This window comes from Tremella mesenterica (genome assembly GCF_000271645.1).
Source record: "Tremella mesenterica DSM 1558 unplaced genomic scaffold TREMEscaffold_13, whole genome shotgun sequence".
NCBI classification, from domain to species: Eukaryota; Fungi; Basidiomycota; class Tremellomycetes; order Tremellales; family Tremellaceae; genus Tremella; species Tremella mesenterica.
In genome coordinates this window covers 131,157-147,748 of record NW_006711237.1, presented here as the reverse complement: position 1 = coordinate 147,748, position 16,592 = coordinate 131,157, and the positions used below count along the sequence as shown (strand labels likewise).

The 16,592-nt window shown below is 47.2% G+C and overlaps 5 protein-coding genes across 5 annotated transcripts; 2 read left to right on the top strand and 3 right to left on the bottom strand.

The window, feature by feature from the left end:
• Window positions 1-782: 782 nt before the first annotated feature.
• On the top strand, window positions 783-2,090 carry TREMEDRAFT_65074 (uncharacterized protein; the record flags this gene model as incomplete). The annotated part of the gene is made up of 7 exons (XM_007007277.1): window positions 783-875; window positions 1,142-1,227; window positions 1,301-1,412; window positions 1,491-1,495; window positions 1,566-1,628; window positions 1,649-1,724; window positions 1,899-2,090. The coding sequence occupies 7 exons, from the start codon at window positions 783-785 to the stop codon at window positions 2,088-2,090; spliced, it is 627 nt and encodes a 208-aa protein (XP_007007339.1).
• A 1,849-nt stretch (window positions 2,091-3,939) lies between these two features.
• Window positions 3,940-4,688, bottom strand: TREMEDRAFT_65073 (uncharacterized protein; the record flags this gene model as incomplete). Its single annotated transcript, XM_007007276.1, has 2 exons — window positions 3,940-4,266; window positions 4,431-4,688. The coding sequence occupies 2 exons, from the start codon at window positions 4,686-4,688 to the stop codon at window positions 3,940-3,942; spliced, it is 585 nt and encodes a 194-aa protein (XP_007007338.1).
• Window positions 4,689-8,687: 3,999 nt separating this feature from the next.
• TREMEDRAFT_65072 (uncharacterized protein) lies at window positions 8,688-9,226 on the bottom strand (the record flags this gene model as incomplete). The annotated part of the gene is made up of 2 exons (XM_007007275.1): window positions 8,688-8,773; window positions 8,860-9,226. 2 exons carry the CDS (start codon window positions 9,224-9,226, stop codon window positions 8,688-8,690), a joined length of 453 nt encoding a protein of 150 aa, XP_007007337.1.
• Window positions 9,227-10,393: 1,167 nt separating this feature from the next.
• Window positions 10,394-11,057, bottom strand: TREMEDRAFT_65071 (uncharacterized protein; the record flags this gene model as incomplete). Its single annotated transcript, XM_007007274.1, has 3 exons — window positions 10,394-10,717; window positions 10,795-10,870; window positions 11,008-11,057. The coding sequence occupies 3 exons, from the start codon at window positions 11,055-11,057 to the stop codon at window positions 10,394-10,396; spliced, it is 450 nt and encodes a 149-aa protein (XP_007007336.1).
• An 861-nt stretch (window positions 11,058-11,918) lies between these two features.
• TREMEDRAFT_45551 (uncharacterized protein) lies at window positions 11,919-16,580 on the top strand. The gene is made up of 12 exons (XM_007007229.1): window positions 11,919-12,442; window positions 12,626-12,778; window positions 12,958-13,568; window positions 13,644-13,739; window positions 13,894-14,137; window positions 14,333-14,522; window positions 14,603-14,672; window positions 14,796-14,953; window positions 15,115-15,262; window positions 15,375-15,696; window positions 15,817-15,925; window positions 16,059-16,580. The coding sequence occupies exons 1-12, from the start codon at window positions 12,066-12,068 to the stop codon at window positions 16,383-16,385; spliced, it is 2,805 nt and encodes a 934-aa protein (XP_007007291.1). The 5' UTR covers window positions 11,919-12,065; the 3' UTR covers window positions 16,386-16,580.
• The last annotated feature ends 12 nt before the right edge of the window (window positions 16,581-16,592 follow it).

Genomic DNA, 16,592 nt, shown 5'->3' with positions numbered 1-16,592 from the left:
TATGCGTTTCCTCTTTGATGGTGCATTCTCCTCTCTCTTGACTTGCCTGTCCATACTGCCTTGATCTGTCCTGTGATTATTATGAATACTGATAGAGTTCTATGTAATCTCCGGTGTATGATAATAAGTGTATGAGTGACAATGTTCTGTGTACCCGGTGTACAATGATGACTGTACAAGTGACGATGTTCTGTGTACAATGACAAAGTTGCGTATACAACAATGTTCAGTGAGAGGATGATGTACAATATCAATATGCCGTGTATGATTATGAGATCTTCAGTGTGACAAATACGATGATGTACAATGGCGATGATTCGTGTACAATAGGGACGTTCCGTGTACGATAGCGAAGTTCCGTGTACGATAGGGACGTTCCGTGTAATGATGATGTACAATGATGATATTCCGTGCACACTTATACAATTTTCAGTGCGAGGATGATGCACAATAACGATGTTCCGTGTACGAGTGTACGGAGTATAGGACAGCGGTCCTGTGCACAATTATAGAAGGTTCCAGTGTAACGATGATATGATTGTGGTCGTGTGTACAATGATATGATTGTGGTCGTGTGTACAATGGTATGATTGCGGTGATGCGTATGATGAACTGATTGTGGGCGTCCGTACGATCACAATGTTCCAATGTACAAGTAAACGGACTGTATTATGTTCCAGTGTAACAATAATGATGTACAGTAGCGGTTCCGTGCACGTTTATATGATGTTCCAGTGTGACAATAATGTACGATAGGCCACGGTTCCGTGCACGACTATACGATGTTCCAGGGTGACAATGATATGATAGCGATTGCGTGTACGATCAAGCGATTGCGTGTACGATCAAGCGGTTGCGTGTACGATCAAGCGATTGTGTGTATGATCACAATAAGACAGGCCACGGTTCCGTGCACGGCTATACGTTCCAGGGTGACAATGATATGATAACGGTTGCGTGTACGATCAAGCGATTGTGTGTATGATCACAATAAGACAGGCCACGGTTCCGTGCACGACTATACGATGTTCCAATGGTGGGACAATGATATGATTGCGGTCGCGTGTACGATCACGATATGAAGGCCACGGTTCCGTGCACGACTATACGATGTTCCAATGGTGGGACAATGATATGATAGCGGTTGCGTGTGCGATCACGATACGACAGGCCACGGTTCCGTGCACGATGTACGTTCCAGGATGGCAATGATATGATAGCGGTTGCGTGTGCGATCACGATATGACAGGCCACGGTTCCGTGCACGGCTATACGTTCCAGGGTGACAATAATATGATAGCGGTTGCGTGTACGATCACGATACGACAGGCCACGGTTCCGTGCACGGCTATAGGTTCTGTTCCGTGTACGATTATACAATGTTCCAGGGTGACAATGATATGATAGCGGTTGTGTGTACGATCGCAATACGACAGGCCACGGTTCCGTGTACAATTATACAGTGTTCCAGTGTGACAATGATATGATAGCGGTCGTGTGTACGATCACGATGTTCTGTTCCGTGTACAATTATACGATGTTCCAGGGTGACAATGATATGATAGCGGTTGTGTGTACGATCACGATACGACAGGCCACGGTTCCGTGTACAATTATACAGTGTTCCAGTGTGACAATGATATGATAGCGGTCGTGTGTACGATCACGATGTTCTGTTCCGTGTACGATTATACGATGTTCCAGTACGATTATACGGTGTTCCAGTGTGACAATGATATGATTGCGGTTGCGTGTACGATCACGATGTTCTGTTCCGTGTACGATTATACGTGGCTCTAGTTGTCAGCTCACAGATCACAAACTCTGTTCTATCTCTACTGACACTTTGATGAAGGGGTTGAAATGATAAACAATATTGAACCCTCAAAATTGGTCAGGTTGTGTACGATCACGATGTTCTGTTCTGTGTACAATTATACGTGGCTCTAGTTATCAGCTCACAGATCACAAACTCTGTTCTAGTTGAAATGACAAACAATATCGAACCCTCAAAATTGGTCAGGTTGTTGAGCAGCGATGGTTTCAGTCAAAGTAAGATAGAACTTGAGAGCGGTATAGGACAGTGGTAAGCCTGACCGCAGCCAACGCAGCATCGACGCTGATCAGACTTCCTGAGTGGAGTGGTGGTGTAAGTGAGATGATAAATAACCTGGCTCCTACTCAGAGGGTTATATAGACCAGTTCCTACTGTCAATACCACTGAGTAAAATCAATCTGGTGAATCAATGGCGGGTGCTGACGTTTGCGGCGGGTGTGCTTACGAGTGCTTACGTTTGCGGGTGTGCTAATGTTTGCGGGTGTGCTAATGTTTGCGGCGGGTGTGCTTACGAGTGCTTACATTTGCAGGTGTGCTAACGTTTGCGGCGGGTGTGCTTACGAGTGCTTACATTCGCAGGTGTGCTTACAAGTGCTTAAGTTTGCAGATGCTATGGTCATGGCAGTTCAAAGGGAAATAGTCTTATGGAGATAACACGCGGTTCTTCTCAATTGCCACTTTCCCCACGGTCCGCCACTAAGGTTAGATTCATCCGTGGACTTCTCGAGCGCCGTACTGGTCGTTCTTCATTGCTTTCTACAGAGCTGAGAACTACCAGATACATATGCCTGTAACTACTGCTCTAGCAATCACTACCAACATACACCGCTTCCCTCACTCTTTCAGTACATACCAATAATCTTCACACGCTCACACATCTCTGTTTGAAGGCAATGAAGTGTGAAGAATGGATGACGCCGCCCTTGTCCCGGTCCTTCCCGAGTTTTCACGTCCAACTACTTGCGAGCTCACCCCCATCAAGATGACCGAGTATGAACCAGATGAGGTGTGTGCTGTTAGGGATACAGCCAGAGACGAACCCCTCTGGAGGTTCACGGACCTGATCATACCCAGCCGGAGATACTCCCTTCCGGAGGTGCATGTCACTCTAGCAGACCCAGCCATGTTTTCTGATAATTAGATGATAATACAGAGGGGAAAAAGAGCATGCATCAATTCTACATGTCTCTATACTTATCACATTCCACTCACACGCAGTAAACCAGAGACAATCGAATAAAGTTCAGATGATAAGTTTGTTGAACAACACGTGGTAGTGGTAGTTACGTAACGTCCTGTCCCTCCTTATATCCATCAGTTTCTCTCCTGGTAGTTCTCCATTGCTTTCCACAGAGCTAAGAACTACCAGGTGAGTTATCATACATGCATTGCTTTCCACAGAGCTAAGAACTACCAGACATGTCTACCGCTCTAGCAATCATTGACAAAGTTGAACGGAGAAATATTCGATGGAAGGGGTAATTATCTAACGGTGGTTCGGCCGTCCTGGCCCAATTCTATCGGCTAACAAGCCTGAGATATGGGCTGTACTTTATAAGGAAATCACAATTTTTGCAGTTCTTCTACCTCTAGTCAACTTTCTACTGGACTGAAGGTAAGGGAAGAGGTTTGAGACGACGTCATTGCATGATAGCAGGTTGCATTCACCCCTGCCATCTGTCATGACCCCAAGGAGGCGCTCCAATGAAAGCTTAGGAATGACATAGCGATATGTATACGAAATCATGATTGACAGGCTAGCTAACAGTATTTTCAAGAGTGGAAAGATGACACTTGCCAACAATGGCCCCCCAGATCCACAGTACTCACTGATAGGAGACGTGTCACAAAGCGTGTGACAAGTTGAGCGAATGTCGGGGAAGGGTATTTAACCAGCGATCGGCGGTAGGGTTAACCGCCGATTGATAGGCCTTTTCGTCGCAGTGGTTAAGATCACTGTTCCGTTGGGCACTGTTATATCGTGCATATGCTGGTCAGGATGTCTCGTGACAAGACGGCATATGATCATTCCTGGGCTTCATCTATGGCTTTCACAATCCAACAGGGCTCATCCAAAGACTCCTGCGAGGACTCAAGCCCTTCTATGCGTCTTTGTCACCCTTACTCTCGTCTCTCAGGGCATGAGCTAAACCAGCCGTAACCATGCCTCCATAGTGAAGACCATATCTGGATGTTATAGATGGACCGTGCGCATCCAGTAAGAAGCCCGCGGGTAGGTCTTTTTCCCCTCTGAACTGGCTCAATCGACCAAAATCTTTTGGTACCTGGGTTCCCTCCATCCTGTGCAAATGCTTGAAAATCCTCTCCCTAGATTGCACTACCCCCTGGACATAGTCTTTGTCAGTCACCTCTCGAACAGACTGCCACTCGGACGTAGCTTCACCATGATGCTTAAGGTACACTCTGGCCTACAGTGGTCAGCATATACATTAGAGACAGGCACCCACAAAGACACCCAGGAAGTTACCAAGATTATGACCAAAACGTATATATGACTGGAGCACTTGAATTGGTGGAAACCTGCGAGGACAAACATGATATTTCATGCTCTTTTGGCCACAAAAAGACCCACCTGAATCACCAATTTGTGACTTAACTGTTTGCCCACATCAATCTCCCCTTCCGGTCCGACAGGAGTTATGTATGATAAGACTTCTAAGCAGATGGAGGTAGGACCCCTCCCTGTACTGGTCATGTAGTGGAAGATGGAATCTGCGTGAGCCTCTTTTGGTGCGTCGAATTCATATACCGTGTTCAACATGGGGACGGTGAGTCTTGATGAAAGCTCATCAGCATCTTGTGAACTTGAGAGTGACTGGTAATCAGACATGATGGCGCAAGAGGTATGGGGGAAGCAGGGGTAAAGTGAGACTTATAACCTGTGGTCAGATCCTGAACTTCTCAGGCTATGATGTATTGTACATGACATACTATCAATGCTCCCTCCCAAGGAGGAACTCCAACACCATGGGATCAAACCCTTGTCTTTCCATGCAGTATACAGGTCATTCACCGGGATTTCACACGAGCAGTATACGGAGGGGGTAGCGGGAGAGGGTCAGAATGGTCTGATGACTCAATCTTTCTCACGATCTTGGCTTTTTAAAATGACATCAGAACCGGATATGAAGGGAACGATAAGTTACTAGAGCCTCTGGTGACATGCCTGAGGGTTCAGTGACCTTGTCATGAACCTGGGAAACGATGAGGCGTCGAGAAAAAGGAAGGGCCGTGCGCGGCTTCTGGTAAAGATTCAGCTTAGTTTATACCTTCCCATCAATCTCCACCTTTGTACTCTAAGAGCTGTGCATCAGAAGATCTATCAGAATAACTCACAGATATTCACACACGTCATGAGAGAAAGTGTCTATGATCATTTCACTCCTAGACGCCTCAAGAGCCGAAGATAGGTCGCACGGAAATCTGAGGCTCGACAAACGATTGATGGTCGATGCCTGTAGTTGATCTCCATATCAGGAACTCGTGTGAAGCCTCACTTCTCAAGTACCTCAATGCATTCGTGACTGGACTGCCTGGCAGCCTCATGTCAAAGTCACACGGCCTGTGAGTCTCCTTCCCCCGCTTGAGAGAATTCCCTTCTCCTCTACACTACATACAGCTTGGGCCAAGGAGGCGGACAGTCTAAATATCAGATTCCCCCTTTTATAACCCTATTGTCTTTGCAATCAATGTTTGTATACTTCGGAAAACTGGCCCCCAAGAGGCAGATTGGTGGGCAATTCCACATCTTGTAGCCTGCTGGTTTGAGAGGTGATTGCTCAGGGACTTTATCTGTTGGTGAAAGGTTGTGTCACTGAGACTGATAGTTACAATGATGACGTACGAGATCAACCCGATCCTTAGAGGTTGTTGGAATGTTGCAGATTGTACTCACTATCTTGCCCTTGATGATGTTATCAACAGGACAGAAGTTGTAACATTCAATCCGTTTTGACTCACTAGTGGCCATTCTCTCCAATGAAGGATCATATGACGGCATAATACCTAGGCGGACACTTTCAACGTCTATCGTCCGGGGAATCCCTGTCAGTGCTGGAGAGTTTTATTTCTATCTAATCTGTCAGCTTCAGTATGATCTATCAACTATTACTGTTTGCTCTGATCAGGAATGAGCTGCCATTCTCAATCATGTTATGGTGAAGAGTAGGCATCGTGGGGCTCTCAGATATAGTGTGTAAACCCACTTACCTCTGTGCGAGTGTGATAGTAGAAGGTGTTAGGTGACATACGGAAGACGTGACACTTCGAAGTGTCACGGGTATGATCGTGACCGGCCAAAGATCTGTGTCCCACAGAAGAATACCTGCCATTTTCTCAGATATCCTACAGACTCTGAGAAACTTTACACTTGAGGAGAGACAGTCGCTTTCTGCTTTGTATCAAGAAGAGATGGTTGCAGCTGATTGGGTTGTTGCGCAATAGCCTCCTCAACATCAAAACTTCCAAATGCTGTTTCTTCCTCCCATGCATGCATTCATGGGATCTTTTTTGGTAGCCTCTTTCCAATCATGATCAAGAGCTACAGACCCAATGCATAGTCAATTTTGATCAGTGGTGTTGTGGAAACTTCAGATCTTTCCAGTGTCACAGCCCTAGGTGTCATGACACTTCGAAGTGTCACACGGATCTTCAGCCCGTCACGATCATACCCGTGAAGCTTCAAAGTGTCACGTCTTCCGTACGTCACCTAACACATATTTATTCTCTTATTGAGCTTCTTAGTCAGGACCAATGAGAGGATTTCTCACTACATGCATGGTGAGATTTGATTGAGAAACTAGTCTAGCACCTTCCTACAGCTTCCAAAACCCCCCAGGAGGAAGGTGTGGTTGTCTAGATCAGTGGTTTTTGGTGAGGAAATGCTCTTCTATGGCTCAGGGTCATGACTCCATGACCCTTCAAAGTGTCATGATTTTCACCCATGATGTTTCAAAGCCGCACAGATCTCCCATCTGTCACTCTAACCCCCATGATGCTTCGAAGTTTCACAGCTTCCCTCTGTCACGTAACAGACCAGTAGTATCAACTGGCTCTGCATAAGCGGTATGACATTGGTAAGACTCTCTCCACATCAGCTGAAACAACTAATTTGCTCCACCTCATCCCACACCAACTTAGAGAGCAAATTGTTACGGGGTAACAACGAATCGGAGAGAACTCCATCGAACTCGACGGATTAGGAAAGAGAACGGCGGGAGTTGGAGGCAGTGCTGCAGTAGGTAGGGACGGGTTTTCCCTTTTCGAGATTTCCCCACTGGGTTTGCTCAAAAGCGGTTTTTCACCTGTCCGAGTATGTACATAGACGCTTGCAGTAGGACTGAGAGGAGGACACGGATACCTGTAGACAGTATATAGTACAATCAGCAAAGTATCAACTTTGCTGATTCTTCAACATCATTCTTTGGCTACATCAATTGCAGAGGAGACACAATCCACCACTTAGCACCAGTGATATATAGACTTCTACGAGAGTTCCATCGAGTTTGACCCAACCTGCGACTTAGTCATCGTGTTTCCAGTACCGTTACACAAATCCACATTGAGCAATAAATACAATGTGAGGACCCAGTCAGCCAAAAGTGGTAGAAAGGGAGACTTGGAAATCTGATTCAAGGTCCATTCTGGAAGGTTAAGGCTGACCTAGTTTGGCGCAATAAGTTTGTCAGAAAGCTGACTGGACTTTGTCCTCCTGTTTCTCTTGATGTTCCTATTGTTTCTGAAGTCAGGCCTAGCTCAGATGCGCGTGCAAGCACTGTCTTTTGGAACATCATTATCCCTGTTGCTGCCCCATCCCTGCAAGACTGGCTTGATATTTTCCTCAAAAGGAGGGGGGAATGACTGGAAGAGACGTCAATTGATTTATTCCATGTGGCACATAACTGAACAGGTTTGATAGCCCCGCAGTTCAATATTTCATTCAAACTTGTGGAGATCTCTTGCTCAGCAGCCTCTCTGGTGAGATCATCCAAGGACTGCATGGTGCTGTCAAGGGAAAGATGAAGGGAGGGGAGATTGCTCTCATGCTCTATCTCAGTCCAGATCCACATTTTGACCTGGACGGTGTCAGCTCAGCTGTCCAAGGGATTTGTGGGAAGACAAAAACACCATTTGGAACATTAACCCTTCTGCTCTTTCTCTCTTTGGATACATCTGGGTATATGTTGAAAGAGTGGGTCAGACATATCGACTCAATGAACTCACTGTTGTAATTACTTTGTATTGTTTGCCCACTTCTACTTGCACAACATCTGTAGTAGCTTTCAGGGAGACCCGCGTGCTTCCCTGCCTCTCGGATCGCTCGATCTCATTACAGTACTGGGGAAGGATGAAGTCAGCCATTGGGGGAGCAGAGGGTGCAGATGGAGGTGGAATACTAGCAGGCCGCTTAGGAAATTCTACGGTGGGTACCGTGGATTGTGTGAGGTTGGACGAGATAGTCCGTATAAAGATTCCTCCCTGAGGTAGGGTATATATATCCTCACTTTCTCGTTTCCCTTCCTATCATTAACTCGGCGCCATGGGAGAAAAACACTATCTCAACGACCTTCGTTATCGGATGGCTGTGCATCTCTGCTCGTCATGATGATTCATGAGAAGCACCACTCGCCTTCCACGGAAGTCCATGTAACTGAAATGTGTGAGAATGATTGGAAAAGTGCCACGTTCATATAGTTGTCATAGGTAGATTACAGTAGAGTCGAGTACTCGTACTGTACCAGGAAACTCCGCAACGTATCTCTCTTTGCAATATTCTCTCTCGTCTACCCAACCAACATTCCTCACCGTAGTATCTTACAGCAGGGTCGTGTCACGGTGCCGAATTGCCCGCAGTGGTTTCGCGGTAGCCAATAGCATGACACGGGGTATTTACCGCGCCATGAGTTCCATCTCCAACTCAGATAGAGTAGGAGGTGACTTCGGCTTCCATGTCAACAACGCGCGGCACAGATTTACCTACTTCCAACCCCCCCCCCCCTCACCACCTCCACTACCGCTCAGACCAAGAACTCGGCGCGTCTTCTCCACCAAAGTTTCAACTTTGGGAACGTCCCCAGATCCAGTATCCGACTGGACCAGGGGCTGACCAATCTGTTCATTTGTGAATCTACTGAGGATTGTATCCGCATAACTAGCACAATGATGATTCACAAGAACCTTCCATCCTTTATCTGTGGTGGGATAATTGTAAATGATCGTTTTTATTTCGCCAAATGTGGAAACATTAGTTGTACGAGGATGTTGCTTGTGAGAATCCACTAGCATCAACTCATTTTTCTGCATTCTCTGGCGTGCAAGTTTATATGGCAGCATGATATTTTGACGGACCTTCTCCGTGTTTACCGGCATTATCTTTTGAGCAGAGTGGTCATCATTTGAGAGATAGATATATACCTGACTTGTCAGTGTATCAAATTTATACCCTTCACAGGCCAGACAATCAGTATGTAACACAGTAGTAATGGAAAATGGGGTCAATTCGTCATATTATCCAGCGTGATTCGGATCACGGAAGTTATGACTTTTGAGGGACTTTCCGATTTTCACTTACTCTTGTGAGTGTATGATAGTGAGATGTATCACATTGTCAGGTCTGCAGCTGGTGGATAAGATATGTCTTGGCAAAAAACTCAAACTTCAGATCCCCGTAAGTTTGAGATCTACGAATTGTCACTTGAAAAGCTGGAACAGACCCCGCGGGAATCTCTGACATAGTCTTGAAGGTAACATCGTCCTCATTACATTCCTCAGGGTCCACCAGTGTTATCGAGTCACTTCGACTAATCCGTTCTTCGTCAGACATAACTTATTATGGTGTGGATATGGAAAAGAGAGAGAGAGAGAGAGAGAGAGAGAGAGAGAGAGAGAGAGAGAGAGATTACTGATTTATTATCTCACGTCTCACAATAATCTTCTCACGTTCTCATAAGCTCCTTCACCGTTGAATCATATCCCAACATGGCAATTTGATGGTTTTACTGCCAACATCCGCCGGTGACACTCGAGGCTAGAGAGTACGAGTACTCTGATCAACCATTCAAAGTTTTATAGCGGATTCTGACAGCGGGTATCAGTTGGATCTGCCTCTCTATTCTCACAAAGTCATTTGAGCCCGTTTGACACGATGAAATGATCTAAGCAGAGTTGAAATTGTACTGTACCTTTTGGACGGTTTATAATGGCGAGATTGTTCCTGGGTCATGATACTGTCACCCTCCTATTGATCTGTGTATAACAGCTTAGATAAACCTCATTCATCCCTTTACTCCCCAGAGATCACTCATTACTTTCCAACCAAAAGTTCCCCCCGACAATCTGAAGGGTGTGACGCGACGTGCAGGGTGGTAATCTCCCCATTCTCCAGCACAAACAAAGATGATGCGCCTGAGCCTCTATCCACAACCTACAGGATGCTGTATGCCCATATACGTCATGCATCTGCTGCTCAATGACCTATGTTTAAACCATCTAATCTGAGATTCTACCGTCCAATCTACTGCCAGGGAGAAGGTGCGTTCAGGTAGCTCTCGAGTTAATCAGATCATTGTCAATTGACTGAGCCATCCACAAGTCCCTCCGGCTCGCCTCTTCAAGTGTAGTTACTGTCTCGATTTCATTGGGAATGTCCTTCTTATGAGACAGTCCTTTTATGGCTCGATAAACCTCCAACCATGCCATGCCTGGCTCATTCCTCTTAGCATGGGCTTTCACCTTCTCCAAGACCTCCGTTGAGGTCTGATTAGCCGTAGTGATGTCGGGTAATCCAATTACATACGTCATCTCCATGCAATACGCATCAGGACTGTCGGGTTGCGCATACGTGGCGTAGGATCCGAAGGACTTGGCAAGTAGATCAATTTCTTCCCACGTACGTGTTTCAACTCTTGCATCGTGTGCTGGGTTCAATGGAAACTCACGCATGGGCGGGCTCTGAGAAACCCTTGCAATCTTGTAAGGTTCACCTCCGTTCGGTTCGCGGACATGGACCGTAACCTAGTACGTCAAAGACATGTCTCATACCGACGAGTCCTTCCCCATGTGGTATATCAGCTTTATTTTTCGAAGCGCTCCCACTGAAGATGACCAGCTCCCACCAAATGATAAAGTAGGCATTCTACAATACAACTCACCTGAGTCCTACAGTGTACACCACTGTACAGTACGTGGTCGGTCGATTCATCGTGGTCGGTCGATATATTATGGTCATGAGACCGTTCCGTGATGATGAACGGTCTGAGGACACTAATAGTCTCAAGCCTAAGTCCTTGATATTCTTTTGCTGATGTTTCCTGCTTGGGGCTTCCCTCGATCGCCCTTCCCATCCCTTGTCGCACTTTGTCAAATGCATCTAATCCACGTGAGCTGCGCCTGGGCCACTCGAAGTCAGTCCCTGTTGTATACAGTCCAAGAGTCAACAAGGCTGCTATGAAAAGGCCAAACGTCTCCTTGACCAATGTCGTCATCTCGATTGTAGCCAATCTAGTACCGTCGAATGAGACGGATAATCAGAGAAGGAAGTGACAAGGTTTCTTGGGAGCTTCTTCGGGGATCGCGCTTGGTGTGGGGGGAGGGCGCGGTTTCCCGGTGAAGAGATGTGTGAGGATTGGAGAAAGAGAAGGTGACGTTCTTTTCACCTCCTGGTTGGGCTGTACTTCTAGACTTGAATTCTGCAGGATCCGGCCGGATTAGTAAGCTTAGAGGAAGGCAACGGGTCACCGGGCATGAAGAATGGTCGAACGGAAACCGTGGGAGGAGAAGGGGGAATGGAGATGATCGTCCCTTCCACCGTTCAACCTACATTTCCCATGATATTTTAACGTTGAGTACGCTTATTCAGCCCGAAGATGGCGAGGCGCCATCCCCTAACCTATGTAAAAGATTACGCACGTAGCTCGCGGCTGGGTGATACTCCCCCTATGTCAGAGAAGAATGGGAAAAGTGCCACATTTGAAAAAGTGCCACGTTCACTCGCGCAACGTCTTCCCTCCCTCCCTCCCTTCCTCCCTTCCTTTCACTCTCGAGATCTACATTCCTCCTTTGTCATCACTATTCTTACTATCTCTCAGCACCATTGCCGGTGGCAGACTCGAAGAAGCTTCTTCTTCCCCATCCTCACGTGCTCGTTTCACAATTATACGTCTAGAAGTTACCGAGAACGAGCTACCGAAACAACAGCAACTCTTCAACCATGCCTTCCATCTCTCCTCCTCCTTCAACTCATAGACGACATCCTCTTTCCACTCCTGCACCCGCATCTACTATTCTATCCACTCCGTCGATATCTACATATCTGGGAGCGACTAGGAGCGGGTCTCCTTCGTATGCTTCTGACCACACACTCGGGTCGGGACAAGCGAGGGGTGGCCACGACACACCCACTGTCGTTGGACATACGAGAGAGTCAGAAGCGGATATGAGACTACAACAAAAAGGATTTGGGAAGGCTAGAAACAGAGCCGGAACAACGATTGGGCTGAGGAAGAGGGAATGGGGGTTGGTCATTGGAGTCACCGCCTTGGGGTTGTTTGTGAGAGGGTATAAGCTGTGGCAGCCGAGCAGTGTAGTGTGAGTTGATCAGATATCCTAAATATCGGCCTTTTTTCTTCCCGTATTGCTGTCAAATATCTGCTAGGCTGGCCATCAGGGTGAATATGGCTTGAGCTCGTTTGTTGGTCCCATCCAGACTAATCTCTCCTAGCCACCCTCCGAGATTGGGTCTTTGAAGAAGAGCACCAAGCTGACGCATAGCTTTGACGAGGTTCATTTCGGTGGTTTTGCTGCAAAATACATCCGACGGAAATTCTTCATGGACGTCCACCCTCCTTTGGCCAAGCTGCTCATCACGCTCTCCGCGTTTATCGGAGGGTTCGACGGTCAATTCGACTTTAAGGATATAGGAAAGTGAGTGCAGTCTCTTTCTGTTCTCGTTCTCGACACTCAGACACCTATCGACAACCACTCCCCGCGCTTTCTTCCGCGTGAATATGACCTATCCTCCTGGAATGCCGTCTTTTGAGACTCGTCTACCCTCAGCATTGAAAGATGGGCCCTGGCGCTAGTTGTGCAGGCTGACCGTCCAGAGACTATCTCGAACCCCATGTCCCTTACATCATCATGCGTTCATTCCCCATGCTCCTCGGTCTAGCCTTAATCCCCATCACCTTCCTCACTCTCATCGCTCTCCGTCTCTCCCTTGCTACAGCTCTACTTGGTTCCCTTCTCGTAACGTTTGACAACGCTCTCGCCACACAATCCCGTCTCATCCTACTCGACTCCTACCTCGTTTTCTTCACCGCTCTCACCACTCTCTTCTGGGTCCGTTTCGCCTCCCTCGACGCTTCAGGCTCGGCATTCACACCATCGTGGTGGCGTTACCTATCCCTCACTGGGCTGGGTTTAGGAGCTACGATGAGCTGCAAGTGGGTGGGTCTCTTCACCATCGCCACGGTGGGACTTGGTACTCTCAGGCAATTGTGGTTGTTATTAGGTAATCTCAAGGTCACCCCGAGGATGTGGGCGAAACACTTCGCGGCTAGAGCTTGGTGTTTAATAGTACTTCCCGCGGTATTTTACATGGCCATGTTCAAGATACATTTCTGGATTTTGAACATGTCTGGGGATGGCGATGGGTTCATGAGCTCGGAATTTCAACATACCCTCCAAGGACATGGGATGGATGATACGCAAGCGGGTGAGTGTTCAAATGGTTTCTTGATACTGCTATATACTATACTTCTCTTGGTCCACGTCTCTGACTGACCGACAGACGTGGGTTACGGCTCAATCATCACTCTCAAGCACGTTCACACCCAAGGAGGTTATCTTCATTCCCATGCTCATGCATATCCAGCTGGATCGCAACGTAAGTTCTGCTCTCAGCGGATTGCCTCATTACAGTCCAACAATCTCTTCGATTCCTTTGCTGAGACCTTCCATCTCATTGAATACACTGTTCATCTATTGTGGATCGTGTTTTCTGACCCATGAGCGCTTGTGGGCGAATGAACTGACAGCAGAACAACAAATCACTTTGTATCCCCACCGAGACGAGAATAACAATTGGAGAATCACCAACGGCTCGTCTACCGACGGTCCTCCTTCGTATTCTTGGGACGAACTCCCATTTGGACACGTACTGAACGGTGGTAAAATCAGGTTGGAGCATGTAATAACCGAAAAAAGACTGCATAGTCACGATATTCGACCACCTGTCAGCGATGTTGATTTCCAGAATGAAGTTTCGGGATATGGGTTCCCCGGGTGGGCATCTCCCTGTTCCTTTCTTATGATCTTGTGTTCACGGGTTTCTTTGCTGTCTCTCTTTACATCGTGATCCCATCACCACAAAGTGCCACTTTGCGCTACCTATGCAAGTGTGGACTCTCCGTAATGGGGACCCGGGGCAGAAGGGACTGGGGCCCATGAAGATACGTACTGGAAATGAACTGACGACAGCTTCGCCGGAGATGCCAACGACGACTTCATTGTGGAAATCTCCCCACGTACTCGAGGGAAAAGGGACAGACAGGCCCGTAGTAGACTCCGTGCGCTGAGGACGGAATTCCGACTTCGACATGCTCTCAGTGGGTGTTATTTGTTCTCACACAAGGTGAAATTACCCGAATGGGGTTACGAACAACAAGAGGTAAGTCCCACGTGGCAAGAAATTGTCACACTTTCAAGATTCCGTGTGACCAATGTGAAGTGGTGGACTGACAAAAAAAGGTGACATGCAATAAGAACCCAACGTGGGAGAATTCTTTATGGTACATCGAGACGAATCATCATGCTCAATGTGAGTCAAATACATCCCTCTTCGTTTCTGGTCACTTGCCTCCAAGCCTCGATGAAACTCAATCGCAAGCGGTCTTAAATCATGTCTAGATCAAGATTCAGGTGGACGTATGCTCACTACCAGTACCTCCTGACGCAGAAATGGTCAACTACGTCCGACCGTCGTTCTTTGAGAAATTCTTCGAATTGCAGGCTGTCATGTGGCAAACCAACGCTGGTTTGACCGAACGGCATGCGTATGATTCACGACCTAGTTCATGGCCTGTACTGAGGAGGGGTATCGTGAGTACATCAGCTTATCTCCTTTCTATTCTTCCAGGCCTCGGCGATCTAAACTGTTCGGTCGCACAATCATCGTGATTCGTCCTTCTGGCATGTAGGGATGTTAGTCTCCGGAAGGAGTTTCGATATATGGAAAAGGACTGGTAAGCTAACTTATGTAGAACTTCTGGGTCAAAGACCACAGACAGGTATACCTAATCGGTAATCCGCTGGTATGGTGGTCTAGCACAGCCGCTATCGTCCTGTACCTCGGAATGAGAAGTTTGCTGGTCTTGAGGCAGAAACGAGGTTTCAGGGATTTATATCAACGTGAGTCGCGACTCTAACTTCCTCACTCTCACCCCAACGTGCTACCTACTACGATGTCTCACACAAAAATAGTAATGCATCTCGTGAAAAATCATCAAATGTTGACAACCAGCCAAGATCGCATTTTACGACGAAGTCTGTTCTTTCCTAATCATCGCTTGGGCTCTCCATTACCTCCCTTTTTACCTGATGCAACGTCAATTATTCTTACATCACTATCTCCCTGCTTTATATTTCTCCATTCTCCTCTTCTGCGCCGCTTTCGACTATGCCACGTCAAAGATGAGACCTCGGACCAGGATTCAGGTAGCGGCGGTATTTCTTGTATTGGTCATCTGGAGCTATGCGCATTTCAGTCCTTTGACTTATGGTGAACCGTGGACGAGGGGTAAATGTGAGAAGGGAAAGTGGTTGAAGACATGGGATTTCTCTTGGTGAGTATAAGTTCTGTTCCTTGATTTCTCTCATATCTGCTCGTAACAATTGTTACGTCTGATGTCGTTCTCGAACGAACTTATACTTTCACGGGTCACGATCAGATTACTGATTCACAGTTCTGATTTCCACGAACATTCAGGAATGTACAACCAACATGCCGTGGTTTCAAGTCAGAAGATTGAGACTGGGGATCATCTAGGACCTGATGCCCAGACGACTATCATTGTACGTCACCTCGCCATTTCTCTTCCGCGTCTTGAATTACCATGACTTGCCTCGTATTCTCAACTTCTTCAAATCCGAAACTCCTTGAAACCCCCAATCTATTGAGATACGAATGAACTTAGCTAACCCATAGGACGAAGCTCCCGAACCTATCAAAAACATCTTCATAGAAGCCGTAGAACCAGAAGAGAAAACGATCGCCCCTGTTGGACCAGCCAACGAAGTACAAATGCAAGAATCTACCGAAGCGATCTCACCAGAAGAAACCCAAGTCGTCGCTCACCCAGAAGATCTTCGGATCCCCGTAGGTCTCGACGCGGGTTCACCCGAGGTAACCGCTGCGGCTGAAGACGATGGTGGCTGGCATGGTGGAGCCGAAGAAGGAAAGAGAGAAGTGGACGACGGATACGATCCGACCGAATCGGACATGACGCGTGGGAGGAAAATCGTCGACGACTAAAGCGACCCGATGGAATCGGATATGACGCGTGGGAAACGGTTGGAGAAGGTGGACGGGGTGCCGGGTATGAGATTGGATGGGGAGGAAAAGAGGTTAGTTGGGAGGAGATGGCCTGTGCAGAGGTGATGATGTAGAAGATGATGTTGCGCAGCATGAGATAGAGAAGATGTCATATGATAATGGAGGAGATTCACGAAAGTCGCGGGT

What these genes read in the sequence shown, in the direction of transcription:
- TREMEDRAFT_45551 (XM_007007229.1), top strand. Translation starts at nt 12,066, where the DNA reads ATGCCTTCCATCTCTCCTCCTCCTTCAACTCATAGACGACATCCTCTT. An exon ending in CTGTACTGAGGAGGGGTATC is followed by an intron (nt 14,954 to 15,114) that starts GTGAGTACATCA and finishes TAACTTATGTAG; the next exon opens with AACTTCTGGGTCAAAGACCA. An exon ending in ATGCCCAGACGACTATCATT is followed by an intron (nt 15,926 to 16,058) that starts GTACGTCACCTC and finishes GCTAACCCATAG; the next exon opens with GACGAAGCTCCCGAACCTAT.